This window comes from Solanum verrucosum, unplaced genomic scaffold, assembly GCF_900185275.1.
Source record: "Solanum verrucosum unplaced genomic scaffold, falcon-dt-bn FXZP01000180.1, whole genome shotgun sequence".
Classification (NCBI taxonomy): domain Eukaryota; kingdom Viridiplantae; phylum Streptophyta; class Magnoliopsida; order Solanales; family Solanaceae; genus Solanum; species Solanum verrucosum.
Window position 1 is genome coordinate 2234253 of NW_026020402.1, and position 18373 is coordinate 2252625.

Sequence of the window (18373 nt, forward strand, 5' to 3'; positions counted from 1 at the left end):
CAAGACTCATTCTAGACTTAGAATCGCCTCCCGAAACCAACGGTACTCTCGGAATTTCAATCTGAGCCTCGGAACCTCATATGTTGACCAAAGTCAATTCTTTATCAAAATTTCACAACTTTAGCAACTTAGGACCTCAATTCTTCGTTTCAACTCCAAATTCGACTCTGTAACTTCACACAGACCCGTTTCGACATTCTAGAACTTCCGGAATCGACGGAAATTCGATCCGAGTCCCAAAACTCCAAATGACTCGAAAAAACACTTTTTAACCAACTTTAACTCATAAAAAACTCAACTTCTCAAAAACTCAACTTTTTACCAACTTTTCCTCAAACCAACTTTACAACCACAAAACATGGGACTCGGGGCAACTACCGAAAGGGCAAAATAGTCATTTCCACGAAAAATTACCAAAATGACCTTTCGGGTCATTACATCATTCACCACTAAAAACCATGTTCGTCCTCGAACATAAAGTAAAAGAAAGTACCTGAAGCCTCGAAAAGCTAGGGATATCGGACCCGCATATCATCCTCGGACTCCCAAGTCGCCTCCCTATCTGATCGATGCCTCTACTGAACCTTCACTGAAACGATGTCCTTGGTTCGGAGCTTGCGAACCTGTCTGTCCAAAATAGCTATAGGCTCCTCCTCAAATGTCAAATCTGGACTCAACTCCACCGACTCAACCGAAATCACGTGAGACTCATCCGGAACATACTTCCGGAGCATAGAAACATGAAAAACTGGATGCACGGCTGTCAAACTAGGTGGCAAGGCTAACTTGTAAGCCACCTCTCCCATTCTCTCCAAAATCTCATATGGGCCAATGAACCTAGGGCTGAGCTTGCCCTTCTTCCCAAATCTCATCACACCCTTCATGGGCGATACCCGAAGCCAAACTCGATCACCCACCATGAACTCTAAGGGTCGAACCCTCCTGTCAGCATAACTATTCTGCCTACTCTAGGCAGTCAAGAGCCTACTCTGAATCACACGAACACGCTCCATATCCTCTCTAAGAATATCAGTACCAAGGGAGTCCACTTCGGCTGAATCAAACCATCCAATAGGTGATCTACACCGCCTACCATACAATGCCTCAAAAGGTGCCATCCCAATGCTAGTATGATAACTGTTGTTGTAGGCGAACTCTGCCAATGGCAAGTGTTGATCCCATCTAGTACCAAAGTCGATCACGCAAGCCCGAAACATGTCCTCCAACACCTGAATAGTCCTCTCAGACTGACCGTCCGTCTGAGGGTGAAAAGTTGTGCTCATGTCGAGTCTAGTGCCCAAATCATGCTGTAATGCTCTCCAGAAATGAGAAGTGAATACTGAACCCCTGTCAGACACAATGGACACCGGCACTCCGTGTAACTGCACAATCTGACTAATATAAATATGAGCCAACTTCTCCGATGTATACCTCACTCGGACCGGGATGAAATGAGCAGACTTGGTCAGTCTGTCGACGACCACCCATATAGAATCATAACCACCCACGGTGGTAGGCAATCCAACTACGAAGTCCATAGCAATCCTCTCCCACTTCCAAGTAGGAATAGGCATCATCTGAGTCACACCACCAGGCTTCTGGTGCTCACACTTGACCTGCTGACATGTCAAGCACCTAGCCACAAACTCTACAATATCCCTCTTCATCCCCCACCACCAATAGTGCTGACTAAGATCATGATACATCTTCGCCGCTCCAGGATGAATAGAATACCTAGAATAATGAGCCTCCTCAAGAATCAATCTGATCAAATCACCAACCTTGGGCACACATATCCGGCCCTCAATCCTCAATACACCCTCGGAGTCAATCTTAGCCTTCTTGGCTTCACCACTCATCACCTTGTCCCGGATGAGACATAACTTCCCATCCTTATATTGATCCTCTCTAATCTGCTCCATCAAAGATGAACGGGCTTCAATGAAGGCAAACACACCTCCACTCTCCTCAGAAACCCGAAATCTCACCATGCTGTCAAATAACCTCTGAACATCCCGAACCAAAGGCCGCCTCTCAACACTGATCGCGGCAAGACTCCCCATACTAGGAGTCTTCCTACTCAAGGCATCGGCCACCACATTGGCCTTCCCGGGGTGATACAAAATGGTCATGTCGTAGTCCTTGAGCAACTCAAGCCACCTACGTTGTCTCAAGTTCAGATCCCGCTGAGTGAATATTTACTGTAGGCTCCTATGATCAGTAAATACCTCGCAATGAACACCATATAGGTAATGTCTCCACAACTTAAGCACAAATACCACAGCCGCCAACTCCAAATCATGAGTTGGGTAATTCCTCTCGTGTGCCTTCAGCTGTCTCGAGGCATAGGCTACAACCTTACCCTTCTGCATCAAAACACCTCCAAGTCCAACACCCGAAGCGTCACAATAAACAGTAAATCCAACACCCTCCTCTGGCAAAGTCAAGACAGGTGCTGAAGTCAATAGGGATTTGAGCCTTTGGAAGCTCGCCTCACACTCGGGTGACCAATGAAAAGGAACCATCTGCTAAGTCAATCTGGTCAACGGCGCAGCTATAGTAGAGAATCCCTGAACAAAACGCCGATAGTAACCCGCCAAGCCAACAAAACTTTGAATCTCGGTAGGTGATGTAGGTCTAGTCCAACCCTGAACCGCCTCAATCTTGGCCGGATCAACCCTAACTCCATCCTTAGACACCACGTGCCCTAGGAAAGCCACTGACTCAAGACAAAACTCACACTTAGATAATTTGGCATACAACTTCTCATCTCTCAACTTCTGTAGCACGGCCCTCAAATGACAAACATGATCCGCCTCGGTCTTGGAATATACCAAGATGTCATCAATAAACACAATCACGAAGGAATCCAAGTATGGGCGAAACACTCCATTCATCAACTCCATGAACGTCGCAGGGGCATTGGTGAGCCCAAATGACATCACCAAAAACTCATAATGACCATATCGTGTGCGAAAAGCTGTTTTCGCCACATCTGAAGGCTTAATCCTCAACTAATGATACCCAGATCTCAAGTCGATCTTAGAGAACAAGGCTGCCCCCTGAAACTGATCAAACAAGTCATCAATACGGGGAAGGGGATATTTGTTCTCACCGTTACCTTGTTCAACTGTCTATAGTCAATACACATCCTCATCGACCCATCTTTCTTCTTCACAAATAAGACCGGTGCACCCCAAGGAGACACACTAGGGCGTATGAATCCTTTACTCAATAAGTCCTGAATCTGATCCTTCAACTCCTTCAACTCAGCTGGAGCCATACGATAAGGTGGAATAGATATGGGCTTGGTGCCCGGCTCCAAGTCAATAGAGAAGTCAATATCACGAACAGGAGGAACACCAGGTAGATCCTCGGGAAACACATCAGGGAACTCCTGAACTACCGGAATAGACTCCATGGCCGGTGACTCAGCTCCAACATCCCGAATAAAGGCCAAATAAGATAAACAACCCCGATCAATCATCCTCTGAGCCCGAATATGAGATATGACCCTGTTGGGATACGAACCACTAGTCCCTCTTCACTCCACTTTAGGAATACCCGGAATAGCTAAGGTGACAGTCTTAGCATAACAATCAAGAAGCGCATGATAGGGGGAAAGCCAGTCCATACCCAATATGACATCAAAGTCTAACATATCAAGAAGAATCATATCCACCCAAGTCTCATACCCCGATAAGACAACAAGACAAGATCGATATACTCGATTCACCACTAAGGGTTCACCTACGGGTGTAGAGACTCTAATAGGCACAGACATACGATCACGAGTCAACTCAAGGCCGGAAGCAAAATATGTAGACACATATGAGAATGTAGAACAAGGATCAAATAACACGGAAGCAGGCCGATGACAAACTGAGACGATACCTGTGATAACTGCATCAGAAGCCTCAGCCTCGGGCCTCCCAGGAAAAGCATAACATTGGGCACCTCTGCCCCCACTCTGTGAACCTGAGGCGCCACTAGTACCTCTACCCGAAGCTCATCCGCCTCTACCAGATGCCGGTCCCCGACCCCGACCTCTAGCCGGAGGTGCTGAATCTCTCTCTGGGACCGCGGAGACAGTACGGTGTGGTCCAGACTGAGTCTGATGTGGACACTGACGAATCAAGTGGCCTGGATCACCGCAACCATAACAAGACCTCGGTGTGGATCCTAACTGTGAAGAACCCGAAGTAATGCTATAACCACCTCTACCCGAACCTGGAGGACCCCGAGCTGCTGGCCCACCCTCGATAGCTGGTAATGAAGCATGTACTGGCCTCTGACGCAGGAAGGACCCGCCTCCCCTGTGTGGGCCCCTACCTCCTGACGAGGTACCCGAATACTGACCACCTGTACGGACCCTCTTGGGCCCACCAAAATCATCCCGCTCAAGCAACTCAGCCTCTCTGGCTGCACTCACTATAGTCTGGAAGGAAGCACCCTCTCGAGATGATCTAACCACATAACTACGGATAGTGGGAGTCAAACCCCTGACAAATCTGCGAATCCGCTCAGGCTCACCTGAAATCAAAGAAGAGGCATGTCTCGACAACTGACAGAATCGAGCCTCGTAATCTGCGACTAACATGCTACCCTGCACCAAACTCTCAAACCTCATACGGCTCTCCTCCTGTACACTCCAAGGGATGAAACGACCCTCGAAGAAACTAGCAAACTCACTCCACTCCATGGGAGGAGATCCCGCTGGTCTTGAACTCATGAAGGTCCTCAGCCACTCCCTAGCGACACCGTGTAACTGAAGGGACACAAATCGGACGCCCCTCTCATCTAACATGCGTACCGCCGCCAACATCTCTCGACTCAAGGTCAAAAACTCGTGAGCATCATCAGTCTTAGCACCATGAAACTGAGGTGGTTTCATTTTCTGAAACCGCTCATAGCAGACCTGGTCATCATCTGCCAAGGCCACCTCAAGGGCCGCCAGTACACCTACAACCGGTGCTGGAACCTGTGGTGGTTGAACCACCGGCTCTGGAACCACTGAATTTGATGCTGATAACCAAGGGCCTGTGCCCCTACCCCAGTTTGTAACCCCGCTGGTATACCTGCTGCACCCTGAGCAAGACGCTCCAATAACCCAAATATCCTGTCGAGTCTGTCATCATGAACTAGGGGTGCATGGCCTGCAGGAGCCTGCTCTGCAGCTACTCCAATCTGTGGCTCAGATGAAGGCTTTATACCTCGGCCTCGGGCAGGTGCCGCTCCTCTGGCACGGCCTCGACCACGTCCTCGGCCTCTAGCCCGACCTCTACCCCTAGCTGGGGCCTCAACTCTGACCTCGGGGGCTGTCTCCCCCCTAACTCCGGTAGCTCTAGTCCTCGGCATCTGCAAAAAACAACACGCGATACTCAGCACCCACGATAACAACCTCGCACGATAAGAACGGAATGAAAAAAAGAAGTATTTCCTAACATTCTTCATAGCCTCTCGAAGATAAGTACAGACGTCTCCGTACCGATCCTCAAGACTCTACTAAGACTTGGTTTGTACATGTGAGACCTTCAAACCTGGGCTCTGATACCATTTTTTGTCACACCCCAAAATCGGATGTGATGGCACGTGCCTAAACCCCAACGAACACGTCAGTCTAACACCCAAAAACCCGACGATAAGGAATTAATAAAACAAGAATAAGATAGAAAGATAAGCGGAAGTCTTTAAATAAACTCAACATAACCCCAGAATTGCTTGTCACATGTACAAACCTCTGATACAGAATCTGAATAAAATATACAAGTCTCATAGTAAAGTTCTAGAATATAACAGAACAGTAAATATAGATAACTTGAAGGCACGTCTGGAATGAACCGCTACCTCTCAAGTAAGTCTGGAAGCTCTAATCTGAAGATGAGTAATAAGCCGGATCTGATAGAGATGTCAACCTACACAACTGTGTAGAAGCAAGGGTGAGTACCAAAAGCAATAGGTACTCGCAAGTAACACTAAACTAAGCTAAACTAGCAACTACAAACAACTCATTTCAATCCCAACCGAACTACCGAAACTTCATTCTAACAGCGAACCAACAACATATACTACACAATTCATAATCAACAGATATATCCAACAGTTTCTCAACATCAACCTCATATCCTCATGTAAGAGCAAATAGATCATATATCACATGAAGAGGGGCAAATAGGAAAAATCCACACACCACAGACAAAGATGAAGTCAAATGCGATGCAAATGCAATAATGATGTCATGTAGTCGTGATGCATGTCTGTCCTAAGATACACATCTGTTGACGTAATCAGACCGCGCTAAATACTCAAATCAGAACCCATTGGGGCCACACATGGACCATGTATCACCGCCGGAACCAGATCCCATCGGCATCCAAATCGCTAGCCGGAGCTAGTCCATCTCATATATCTCTAGCCGGAGCTAGTCTCAACTGTGTCTCATATCCATCCATCCTCATATCAGTGTCTCAGAACTCATGCAACAGATAGTTCACACATGGGAAGAATAATAAATATGCACATGTCATCAATCACAATCATATCACGATCACATCATAGTATTACACATCATCTGTCTCAATCACAACCATATCACAATCACATCATAGTATTACACATCATCTGTCTCAATCACAACCATATCACGACCACATCATAGTATTACACATCGTCTGTCTCAATCACAACCATATCACGACCACATCATAGTATTACACATCATCTGTCTCAACATCATTGTCTGTATCAATCATAGCCTACTCCTGCTCTTCTATCCTCTCAATATCAGTTATCACATGACTTATTCAACAAATTCAAGTCACATATAACACATTTAACTCATTTTATTCCCCATCTTTCAATTACAACAATTTCAATCAACAAATAAAACTCATCCTCAATCCCCATTACTCCTCAACACAATTAGGAAAGTAGTCATGTGTAGTCTAAGAGTTTAACAAAGTTTAAAAGTCACTTGCCTCAAAACACTTCAACTAGTAACTCAAATTTGAGTTTTACCCTTCCGAGCACGCTCCAAATCACCACAATCTATTCATAAATGGAATCTCACAATCAATACGAATCTAACAACATCAATATCGTGAAATTTGGAGAAAAGGGTAAAATGGTCAAAAAAATCTCGTTCAGGAAAATATTCTCGAAATTTGGAAATTTTTAGTGAAAAATGTTCCCCAAGAAATTTAGAATCCAATAGTGAAAACCGTTTCGAAAAAGGAGTTGAAATGAGTTTACAAACTCAAATTTTCTATTAAATTCAGATTAGGCAAAAACCCCCAAATTTTACAGTTGAGATCTCAAATTTTGATGTTAAAATCCATAAATAATCGATGGAAATCAAATATATAAGTTGGGAATAACTTACCCAATGAATTCCTTGCGAAAACCCACTTGAAATCACCTATTTTCGAGCTCTCAAAGTCTAAAAATGGAGAAATGGGTATTTTTCAAGTTGGAGGAAAATGGCTACTGTTTTTTTTTACTTAAAAAGGACTGCTATTGCAGCTGAAACACAACAATAACACCAAAGTTTAAGTCCCTGTTGGACCCTCAAGATTCGTTCGTAATCTCGTGCACACAAACTAAATATGTTCCCAACTAAATTCGACGTTCCGGACTCAATGGAACCGTCGGAATTTGAATTCGAGGACTCCTTGACCCGAAATTCAATAAGATGCCAAGAAACTAGTTTAACGCCAAAAAAATTCGAAACTCAAACGGAGCGTCTAAAAATTCAACCAAGACTCATTCTAGTCTTAGAATCGCCTCCCGAAACCAACGGTACTCTCGGAATTTCAATCTGAGCCTCGGAACCTCATATGTTGACCAAAGTCAACTCTTTATCAAAATTTTACAACTTTAGCAACTTAGGACCTCAATTCTTCGTTTCAACTTCAAATTCGACTCCGTAACTTCACACAGACCCGTTTCGACATTCTAGTACCGCCGGAATCGACGGAAATCCGATCTGAGTCCCGAAACTCCAAATGACTCGAAAAAAACACTTTTTAACCAACTTTAACTCAAAAAAAACTCAACTTCTCAAAAACTCAACTTTTTACCAATTTTTCCTCAAACCAACTTTACAACCACAAAACATGGGACTCGGGGCAACTACCGAAAGGGCAAAATAGTCATTTCCACGAAAAATCACCAAAATGACCTTTCGAGTCATTACATCTACACTCCGACAAGCCTTGAAGCAAAGGGTATTTGTAGACATTCAAAATTTTGCGACCTCTACAAGACGTGTTCAATTCGAATTGGGACTCTAAAAGGTGTGTTCAGTTTCAATTAGAATTCTTGGAGGCTACTTAACCTTAAACCTTAGTTTATGCCTATATAAAGGGTACTAAATTCCCTTAAAAGGAATCTCAAATTATCACATAAACCCTTGGATATTTTTAAAAATCAAGATCTCGAATATTCCACAAGAGTCATGAAATTTGTAGACATTGAAATTTTTGTAGACTCTACAAGACGTGTTCAATTCGAATTGGGACTCTAGAAGATGTGTTCAGTTTCAATTAGAATTCTTGGAGGTTACTCAACCCTAAACCCTAGTTTATGACTATATAAAGGTTACTAAATTTCCTTAAAAGACATCACAAAAAATATCCCATAAATTCGATTTGAATTTTTTGGTTTATGGTTTGTAAAAGTGTAACCCAATCCGATCCAAATAAATTTGGTTTGGTTTGATTTTCCTTTATTCGGTACGGCTTTTTTCGGTTTGGTTATTCGGTTATGTCAATAATTAATAACATAACCAAAGTAATAATATTGATTCTCTTAAATATACTTTATAATATAAATCATAAGTAAAACTTAAAACACTATACTTATAATTATACCTACTATTATGGTGTATAAAACCGAACCGAAAACCAAACCAAACCACAAACCGAGTCAAACCGGAAAAAAAAACCGACTAGTGGTTTGGTATTGAAAAAAAAAAACCCGATTATATTTGGGTTGGTTTGGTTTTAACTAAAAAAAAACAAACCAACCCGACATTATATATGTAATTTTAAAATTTTATTTTATACGTAAAAATATTTACTTTGATATAATTTTAAAATATTTCTTATACTATTTCATATTTTTTATCTTTTAATATATTATTTCAAGTTTAAAACTTAGAATTCGGAATAGTCCAATAAAGATTATAGTTCATAGATGTTGATAATTATAATAAAACTTAAATCAAAATCAAATTAATACTAATGCAAAAAGAAAATCAATTCAACACTAAGAATGACAATACTATTGAATATTTGTTCTTTAGTTTTACATTGGTTTAGACAATTAAAATACACAATCTAATTTAATTTTCCTTAAATATTTAGTAATGTAACTAATACTTATTAAACTTATTTTAGCATGATTTTGTACTTTTAAATTATGATCATTTTCATTATGACTTTGCAATATTTATTTTATATGATGATTTCATTATTATTTTTTATTGAATATTTTAGTGTCATCAGTACATCTCATATTTTGTGTTATTTTCTTAAGAAACACCTTAGATAATTGTATTTTGGTTGGACTAAAGAAATATTTGAAGCACAAGTTAATTATATGTTTGTATGCAAACTTTACCGAAAAAATCCAAAAATCTGAAGAAAAAAAATCCGAGGTTTATTAGTTTGGTTTGATTTATAAATTTAAAAATTCGACACAATAGTTTGGTTTGGTATTTGAAAAACCCGAACCAACCCGAGGTTGAAAACCCAAAAAAATCCGAATTTTATTTGTTTGGTTTGGTTTATAAATTTAAAAAATTTACACAAATGGTTTGGTTTGATATTTGAAAAATCCAAACCAACCCGATCATGTACACCCCTACCTACTATAGATGTTCAAATATAAAATATAAGCGTAATCATGATGAAAGACAATAACCAAAAAGGGACAAAAGTGGTTAACTCCAACTTAATTCTAAACCTAAACATTAATATATATATATATATATATATATATATATGATAGGTACCTTGATAAGTGAGTAGAAACTTCTCCCGTCAGGGAAAAGTATTTTTATGTTCCAAGTATATGTAAAAATATGTATGGTTTGTGTGTGAAGATAATATTATGAAATAAACAGTTTGGTTTGTATATCTCTTCTCTAAATTCCAAGAATAGTCTTAAGTGAAGATATAGATCTTTAGCCTAAAGGAGGAACAGTAGGAAAGTAGCCAGAAGACTGAGGTCAGGGAGGTGAAAAACTGTTCATAGCCTGAAAGGAGAATTGTTGCGGTAGTGATAAAAACTATTCAACGAAAGAACAAAAGAAAGGTATAAACGCAAAACTCTGTATTTCATAATTATTATCTTTAAAAACAAATTATATTCATATTTATTATATCCATAGAATTGAAAATACTTAGTACCTATAGGGAATCAAATATTATATGATTGTACTAACAAGACAATATACATCATTCATGTTTCTAGTATAATATGAAACATATTCAATATCACTTACACTTAGTAAAAAAAAGAGTATGGAAACATCGCATAGCTCTATATAACCTAAACAAGTCCATACAGGATTTAGAGAAGGCTTTTTTATCTGTAAGCTTAAAATCTATAAAATTGATTGTAGCAATCCATGAGATAAAAATGATAAGAATACAAGAGTATTTTGAATACAAGAATGCAAAAGGTATTTTGAAAAGAAATGACCTTTATACAACATAAAGAATGCTAAACAAAAAAATTTGCATACCATGTATCCGAGGATGCATCACAACACCACTATTGGTATAAATCGTATTTTTTTGGTTTTTTTATTTTTATTTTTTAAAATTCAAAACCAAACCAAAAAACCAAACAAAGTAATTTATTAATCCAAAACCAATCCAAAAAACCAAAAAGCTAATCCAAATAAAAATTCGGTTTAAGTTGATTTGATTATTCGATTTAATCTGAATAGTGCACACCCCTATCCTAAGATGTCCACAAAATATTTTCAAATTCTCCTACTAGTGTTTCTAGCTCAATAATAGTTGATTGATTAATTGAAATTAATTATTTAAAAAATTAATTACTATCACATCAAATGAATGAAGACGAAAAATATTCCATCCTGAAACATCCAGATTCATGAATCGGTTGGATTTTCTTTTGATGTTTACGTACATATTCTGTTATTATTTGTTAACTTTTAGCATCTAATATATTGGATAAATTACATTATCACCCCTTTAATTTCACTTAATACTAGTTCTTCTTTTAGATTATTATTATACATGGAATAAATATACTTGTTAGAATTTGATTGAAAAGCAAAGCAGCTATATGTCCTATATAATGAATAATCTGCTAAAATTAATTTATAAATTCAAAGATAAAACATAAATTAATGGGATCGGTTAAGAACAGATGTAGAAAGAAAAATATAGACATGAAGGGTGTGTTTGGTATGAAGGAAAACACAGAAAATGTTTTCCAGTTTTCTCATGTTTGGTTGGGTTAAATATTTTGGAAAATGTTTTCCAAATCAACTCATTGTCCTCAAATTTAAGGAAAATGACTTCCCTTCAAAACTTAAGGAAAACATTTTCAAAAACTCTCTTCCAACTTCAAAATTTAAGTTTGTTTTTAAAAAATATTTTCAACTTCAAAATTTCATTTTTTTCACCCTACCCTCGACCCCCCCACCTCGTACCCAGCCCCCCACCCACCCCACCCCCTACCAGTCCCCCCCTCCCAAAAAAATAAATTTAAGTTTGTTTTTAAAAACTATTTTCAATTTCAAAATTTCATTTTTTCACCCTACCCTTGACCCCCCCACCCACGTCCTACCCAACCCCCCACCCACCCCACCCCTACCAGCCCCCACCCCCACCCCAAAAAAAAATTAAGTTTGTTTTTAAAAAATATTTTCAATTTCAAAAATTATTTTCTACTCTAGTAAAAATTAAAGATATTTCTCAAAAATATTTTTTATTCATAAATCAAACACTAAAAATCTTTTCCGGAAAATATTTTCTACTCACCAACCAAACATGAGAAAATAAGTCAAAAATCAATTTGTTTTCCAGGAAAGCATTTTCTAGGAAAACATTTTCCTTCCTCATATTTGGTTGGCTTAAATATTTTGAAATTTTTTTTCAAATCAACTTATTTTCCTCAAATTCAAAGAAACTAACTTCCCTAAAAATAATAAGAAAAACATTATCCAAAATCATTTTGAACCTCACACCTCAACTTTTCATCCTAATTTAACCAATACTAATCCTATATCTGACTACTATACCGATTATCAATTCGACACCCGAGTCTCGACCTCGGTTCGAGACTCAACTCTTGAGTTTCATATTGAGTCAAGATCGAATTTTGAGTTAGAATTAGAGGTCAAATTTTGGGTCAAGTGTCAGAGTTGGATCTCGAGTCAGGTGTTAGGTCAGGTTTGGGTCTCCGGTCTCATGTCAGGGTCAAGTCTCGGTCGGGGTAAGGCTTGGAACTCAGGTCAGGGCTGGTGTTAGGTATCGAGGCCGGGTGTTGGTTCGGGTTCCAAGATTGGATCTTGGATCGGGATCGGGTCTTAGACCTAGTCTAAGGTTGAATGTCAGGGTTGAAGTTGGGTCTCGGGAAGAGTTTCAAGTTGGGTGTTTGAGGTCGGGTTTTGATCTCGGGTCGGGGTCAGATGTGGGTCTCGATTAGGGTTGAGTCTCGAGTTGGGTGACAGATTCAGGTCTCGAATCAGGATCGGTATCGGAGTCGGGGTATGAGGTTGAATCTTGAGTCAGAGTCGTGTTCGGTTCTCGGATCTCGAATCACAGTCATATCTCGAGTCGAGAGTTGGGTTCAGGTCTCAGATCAGTGTCGGGGTCAGGTTTCAAGGTCGGGTCGGGTCTCGTGTTGAAATCATTTTCAATTTTCGGGTCTCTCGTTGGGTCAAGTTGGGTGGCAGGGTCGAATTCTATTACAAAAGTTGGATCTTAAGTAAGATGTAGGGGTTGGGGGTGTGGGTTGGGTCTCCAATCGATGTCAAGTCGAGGTCAGATCTCGGTCAGGTTCAGGATTAAGTGTCAGGATCATATTCATGTTCGAATGTTGGGTCTCTAGCAGGGTTTGGATCTTGGGATCATGTCCTGATTCGGGTCATGGTCAGGGTTGGGTTCCAATTTAAATGTCGGATACCGTGTCAGAAGTAGGGTTTAGATTTTGGATCGGGTGTCTGGGTCAAGTGTCAGATCGACTATTGGGGTTGATTTTCAAGTCAAAGGCCATTTTTCTAAAAAGTATTTTCTACTCTCTACCCAAAAAAAGAAGATATTTTCTAAAAAATATTTTTTATTCATCAATTATGCACTAAAATATTTTTCACTTACCACCAAATATGAGAAAATAAGTAGAAACCAACTTATTTTCCAAAAAAAAATATTTTCCTCCGTACCAAACACACCCGAAATGCCTACCTTTTCAATAATGGTGAGCGGGCAAGTGGACATTCAAGCAAAACAACCAACAACCACATCTAATATCCGCAACAATAACAATAACATGTGTATGCAAAAACTTATCTCCACCCTACTATTACTACTTCTTTGAAACTACAACATTTTCGTTAAAATACACTTGCGTGTATTATATCTAATCTAATACATAAAATAAGAAATTCCGTGGAGGCAGTAGAGTCTGACACCATTTGCATTAATAATTCAAAAACATTAATTAAAAAATTAAAGAAGATACGTGAACAGCCAAGATCACAAGAAAGACGCAGATCGATCTGTTTAAACTTTTGTGTTGAATGAAGAGAGATTTAAAAATAAATGAAAACCTTGCTCACTTCATTATAAATCAAGATAAAAGCAACCTAATTGAGCCAAGCAAATTATCGGAAGAGGAGAAAAATGGAGTACGTGAACATTTTGGTAGGAGTTTTATTCGCTTTTTTTTTGGTGCGTGGAGTTGTTATTTCAATTAGAAGAAGAAGCAAAAGAGTTGCACCAGGTCCATTCCCTCTGCCTATTATTGGAAATCTTCACTTGCTTGGTCATAAACCACAAATATCACTTGCTCAACTGGCAAAAAAAATATGGTCCAATTATGAATCTGAAACTGGGGCAAATAAACACAGTCGTCATTTCTTCATCAATCTTGGCTAAAGAAGTAATGCAAAAGCAAGATTTATCCTTTTCCAATAGGTTTGCTCCAGACGCACTTGGTGCCTGCAATCAATCTGATTTCTCTGTTGTATGGTTATCTGTCAACAACTCACAGTGGAGAACGCTTCGTAAGATTATGAACTCTCACATCTTCTCTGGCAACAAGCTGGATGCTAATAAGCATCTCAGGACAAAAAAGATCGAGGAGTTTATTGATTATTGTCACAAGATTGGCAAAATTGTGAAGCAGTGGATATTGGCAGAGCAGCTTTTAGAACTTCCTTAAATTTGTTGTCCAACACTATTTTCTCTAAAGATTTGACTGATCCATTCTCTGATTCTGACAAGGAATTTAAGGAATTGGTGTGGAATATCATGGCTGAGGCTGGTAAACCCAATTTGGTGGATTTTTTCCCCTTTTTAAAAAAGATTGATCCACAAGGCATAAGGCGGCGCTTGACAAATCATTTTAGCAAGGTTCTTCAACTTATGAGTGGTTTGATTGATGAGCGGTTAAAGGAAAGGGAAATGGGAAATCAAGAAAATGTTGATGTGTTAGATGCCCTTCTCAGCATTAGCCCTGAAGAAATCGACAGGAATCATATCGAGCATCTGTATCTGGTTAACTATCTTATCTTTAATATATTTTCAACAAGTAGCATGTGATGGAACGTTTTACTAGATTATATGATCTTACACTAGTAAGTTTTGCAGGACTTGTTTGTAGCAGGGACAGATACGACATCAAATACATTGGAGTGGGCAATGGCAGAACTACTTAAGAATCCACATACTTTGGAGAAAGCACAAAAAGAACTTGCACAAGTAATTGGCAGAGGCAAACTAGTAGATGAAGCCGATGTTGCACACTTAACTTACTTGCAATGCATCGTGAAAGAAGCCTTACGATTACACCCACCGGTTTCTTTATTAATTCCTCGCAAAGTGGAGGAAGATGTTGAGCTTTGTGGCTATACTGTTCCAAAAGGCTCACAAGTTTTAGTGAACGTATGGGCAAATTGGGCGCGACTCTGGTATATGGGAGAACCCTTTGGACTTTAAGCCAGAGAGGTTTTGGGAGTCAGAAATAGACGTTAGAGGTCGGGATTTTGAGCTGATTCCATTTGGTGCTGGTCGAAGAATTTACCCTGGATTGCCTTTGGCTATCAGCATAATTCCAGTCACGCTAGGTTCATTGATTAATACATTTAATTGGAAGCTACATGGTGGAATTGCACCAAATGATTTGGACATGGATGAGAAGTTTGGTATTACATTGGCGAAAGCTCAACCTCTGCTAGCTATCCCAACCCCAGTGTAGTTATAAGGATAGACTAATTAAGGTTTAAAGTTGAGCAAACTAGATTACTAAAATGTTCCTTTTACCATCCAGCCTGACTAAGTTAGTGGTGGAGTGGAAGTGTTCAACTACTCGAGCAAGTCTCGCGTGTTGTTTGAATTTGGGTTGTCAAAAGGCTACGTTATTCTATTTGTAGAATCTATCTATGCTTGTGTATCTTTGAAGATAAGACCAACTCTCTGGGATTTAATAATTTCTTGGTGAAACTAATACTTCCTATGTCTCAATTTATTTGATATATTTCGGATTTCGAGATTCAAAAAAGTTTATCTTTGATAGTAAATTTTTCATAGATCTTTTAAATATTTTGAATTATCAATTATTGTGATTTATAGTATTTTTTACATAGTATACAAATATATAAATTTCATTTTAAAAAATTTGAAGATTCCATGAGCAAATTTTTGATCAAATTTAAATTGTTTGACTCTCAAAAAACGAAATGTGTCACATAAATTGGGACAAAAGGAATAAGATATTCATTTCCTTGGCATTAGACCGTGTTTATTTTTCCTTTTTGGCCCCTCTCCATGATATAATCTTAATTCCAGGTGGAATTAATGATGATAAATTAGGACTAATCTAGTATATAATAAAGGAGAAATATAGATAAGATGATATAGAACCTCTCTATTGTCTTTATTTGCATGAGAAAATTTTGCAAATAGCCACTATAATAAACTTAATTAGGCTCCTTAGCTATAGTTTGCATATTTACGGGATGTAGCTATAGTTTAAGTTGTTATGGGCAACCAAAAAAAAAGTTGTTATGGGAGACCTCATTATATAATTTGCGACGTTTGTATAATTCTCGTATGTTTGTATAATTTGTGTCGTCTATATTTGTATAAACTGATTAGTATCAATTGATTTATATTTATTTTTGTATAAATTATTTTCGATTGATTGGATCAATTGATAATTATAGTTTTGGTGGAATAAGTGTTTGTATAAATGAGTTATTTATGTTCGTGGTTGTATAAACATAGTAACAATTGTTATACAAATTATATTATCCATATTCCAAAATTATACAAATATGATAAAATTCGAAATAACAAACTTATACAAACACAAACATCTGAACTTTAAACAGTTATACAAATTATATTATACAAATTACATTAGACAAAAAAGTTATATAGATTATAATATACAAAATGCTGAAAACTAGATGTTTATACAATTGAAACTCAACCGACATGTTTATACAACTGTAACTCGGCGTGTAATTTTGTTTAGAAATTAGTGGCGAATGGTAATTAATTCAAACTGTAGCTATGTTAACTAATTAATATGTTTATCACGCCCCGAGCCTACACCCTGGGCGGGACTGACACTCGAGAACCATTGTTGTCCCCAAGTGAACCCTTGGCCTGGCTTAACTCTTAGCGGAAGACTTATCTAACAAGAAAACAATCTCAAAGGATAAACTCATGCAATAAACTTAGAATGTCTTAACATAAACATTCAACTAGCCAAAATGGCAACTCAAGTCTCAACATCAATACTGAAAATGGAAAAGACTCATGACCTAACAATAACTAATTGTCTATGAAGCCTCTAACAACTGAGATGGACGTCGAAACAAGACCCACGACATCCTAATGAACTAGAATCAAGGAGGCTCACCAACAACTTTGAAACTCAACTGGATCAAGGATGCACTGGATGTTGATCCTGATTATTTGTATTTGCATCATAAAAGATGCAGGCCAAATGGCATTAGTACATTGAATGTACGAGCATGCGAGGGGAATTCTAAAACAAGACACAACCTTGAAAGGAACTGAAGGAACATACCTGGTCTCAACTCAACTCAACTCAACTCATTTCAATATAAAGCAGTAATATAAATGCAATATAAAGAAAAACTCTTAAAACATGCGGCTAACAACTCTGTGTATTTGAAGAATATACAATAGTAACTCAGTTTGTATCCAAGGATACAATTTAAACTATGTTCGTATATGAAAATACAAATAACTCTATGTATATAAGAATACAAATATATCTCTGTGGGAGTTTATCTAACCGACAACCATCATTATGAGCTAAGTGATGATACAGTGTTTTGCCTCACGCTGCCAGGGCCGTCCTATACCTTGTCGGGGTATAGAACTTAACTACTAAGTGGATCCACTAGTCTATGCTAAAAAAAGAAATTAAGGAATCCACATGTTCATCGAGATGAGACTAGTCTAGCCTGGCCAATCATTTTATACAAAATTCAAAGAGGTTCATAAACTATTTGGGAATATTTGGTGGGGCTGCATATCAATTAGTTCGATTCAGTTTTAAATTTTATCGGTTCGATTTATTAGTTATCAATTTTATAGAAATACTAAATCATTATAGAACCATAAGATATTGGATTACCAGTTGTTGGTTTATTGATTATTGATCGATATCACTTTTAACATTAAAAATTGGGAAAAATGACAAATATACCCCGAACTATCGTAAATGGTATCTAAATACCTTTCGTTATACTTTTAGGACGTTGATGTCCTTACCGTCCAAATTTTGGAACGTATATACTCTTTCTACTAACGGCGGGACACGTGTCACAATCTAAAACATTTACTCTATTTCTATTAAATTCTTACCCATATTTAAAAGATCCACCCATATTAATTAAAAACCCACCCAAATAACATAATGCCCACCCCAAATTATAACCAAAAACCCTCAAAACACTTCTCCATCTTCTCCGTTTCTCATCCTCCCAATTTTGGTCGAATTTGGCTGATTTCTGGCCAAGTTCTTCGATTTTCAAGCTGTTGTTCACGGAAAATGTTCCTGCAAATCCCAAACGAACTCAGCCCTCCACATAATTAATTAATTAAATTTGAATTGATGAATTTTGATG

The 18373-nt window shown here is 38.4% G+C and overlaps 1 protein-coding gene and 1 pseudogene across 1 annotated transcript; one reads left to right on the top strand and one right to left on the bottom strand.

Annotated features, from left to right (window-relative positions):
- Window positions 1-575: 575 nt before the first annotated feature.
- Window positions 576-920, bottom strand: LOC125840128 (uncharacterized). The gene has a single exon (XM_049519096.1). It carries the CDS (start codon window positions 918-920, stop codon window positions 576-578), a length of 345 nt encoding a protein of 114 aa, XP_049375053.1.
- A 12966-nt stretch (window positions 921-13886) lies between these two features.
- On the top strand, window positions 13887-15462 carry LOC125840169 (geraniol 8-hydroxylase-like; annotated as a pseudogene).
- The last annotated feature ends 2911 nt before the right edge of the window (window positions 15463-18373 follow it).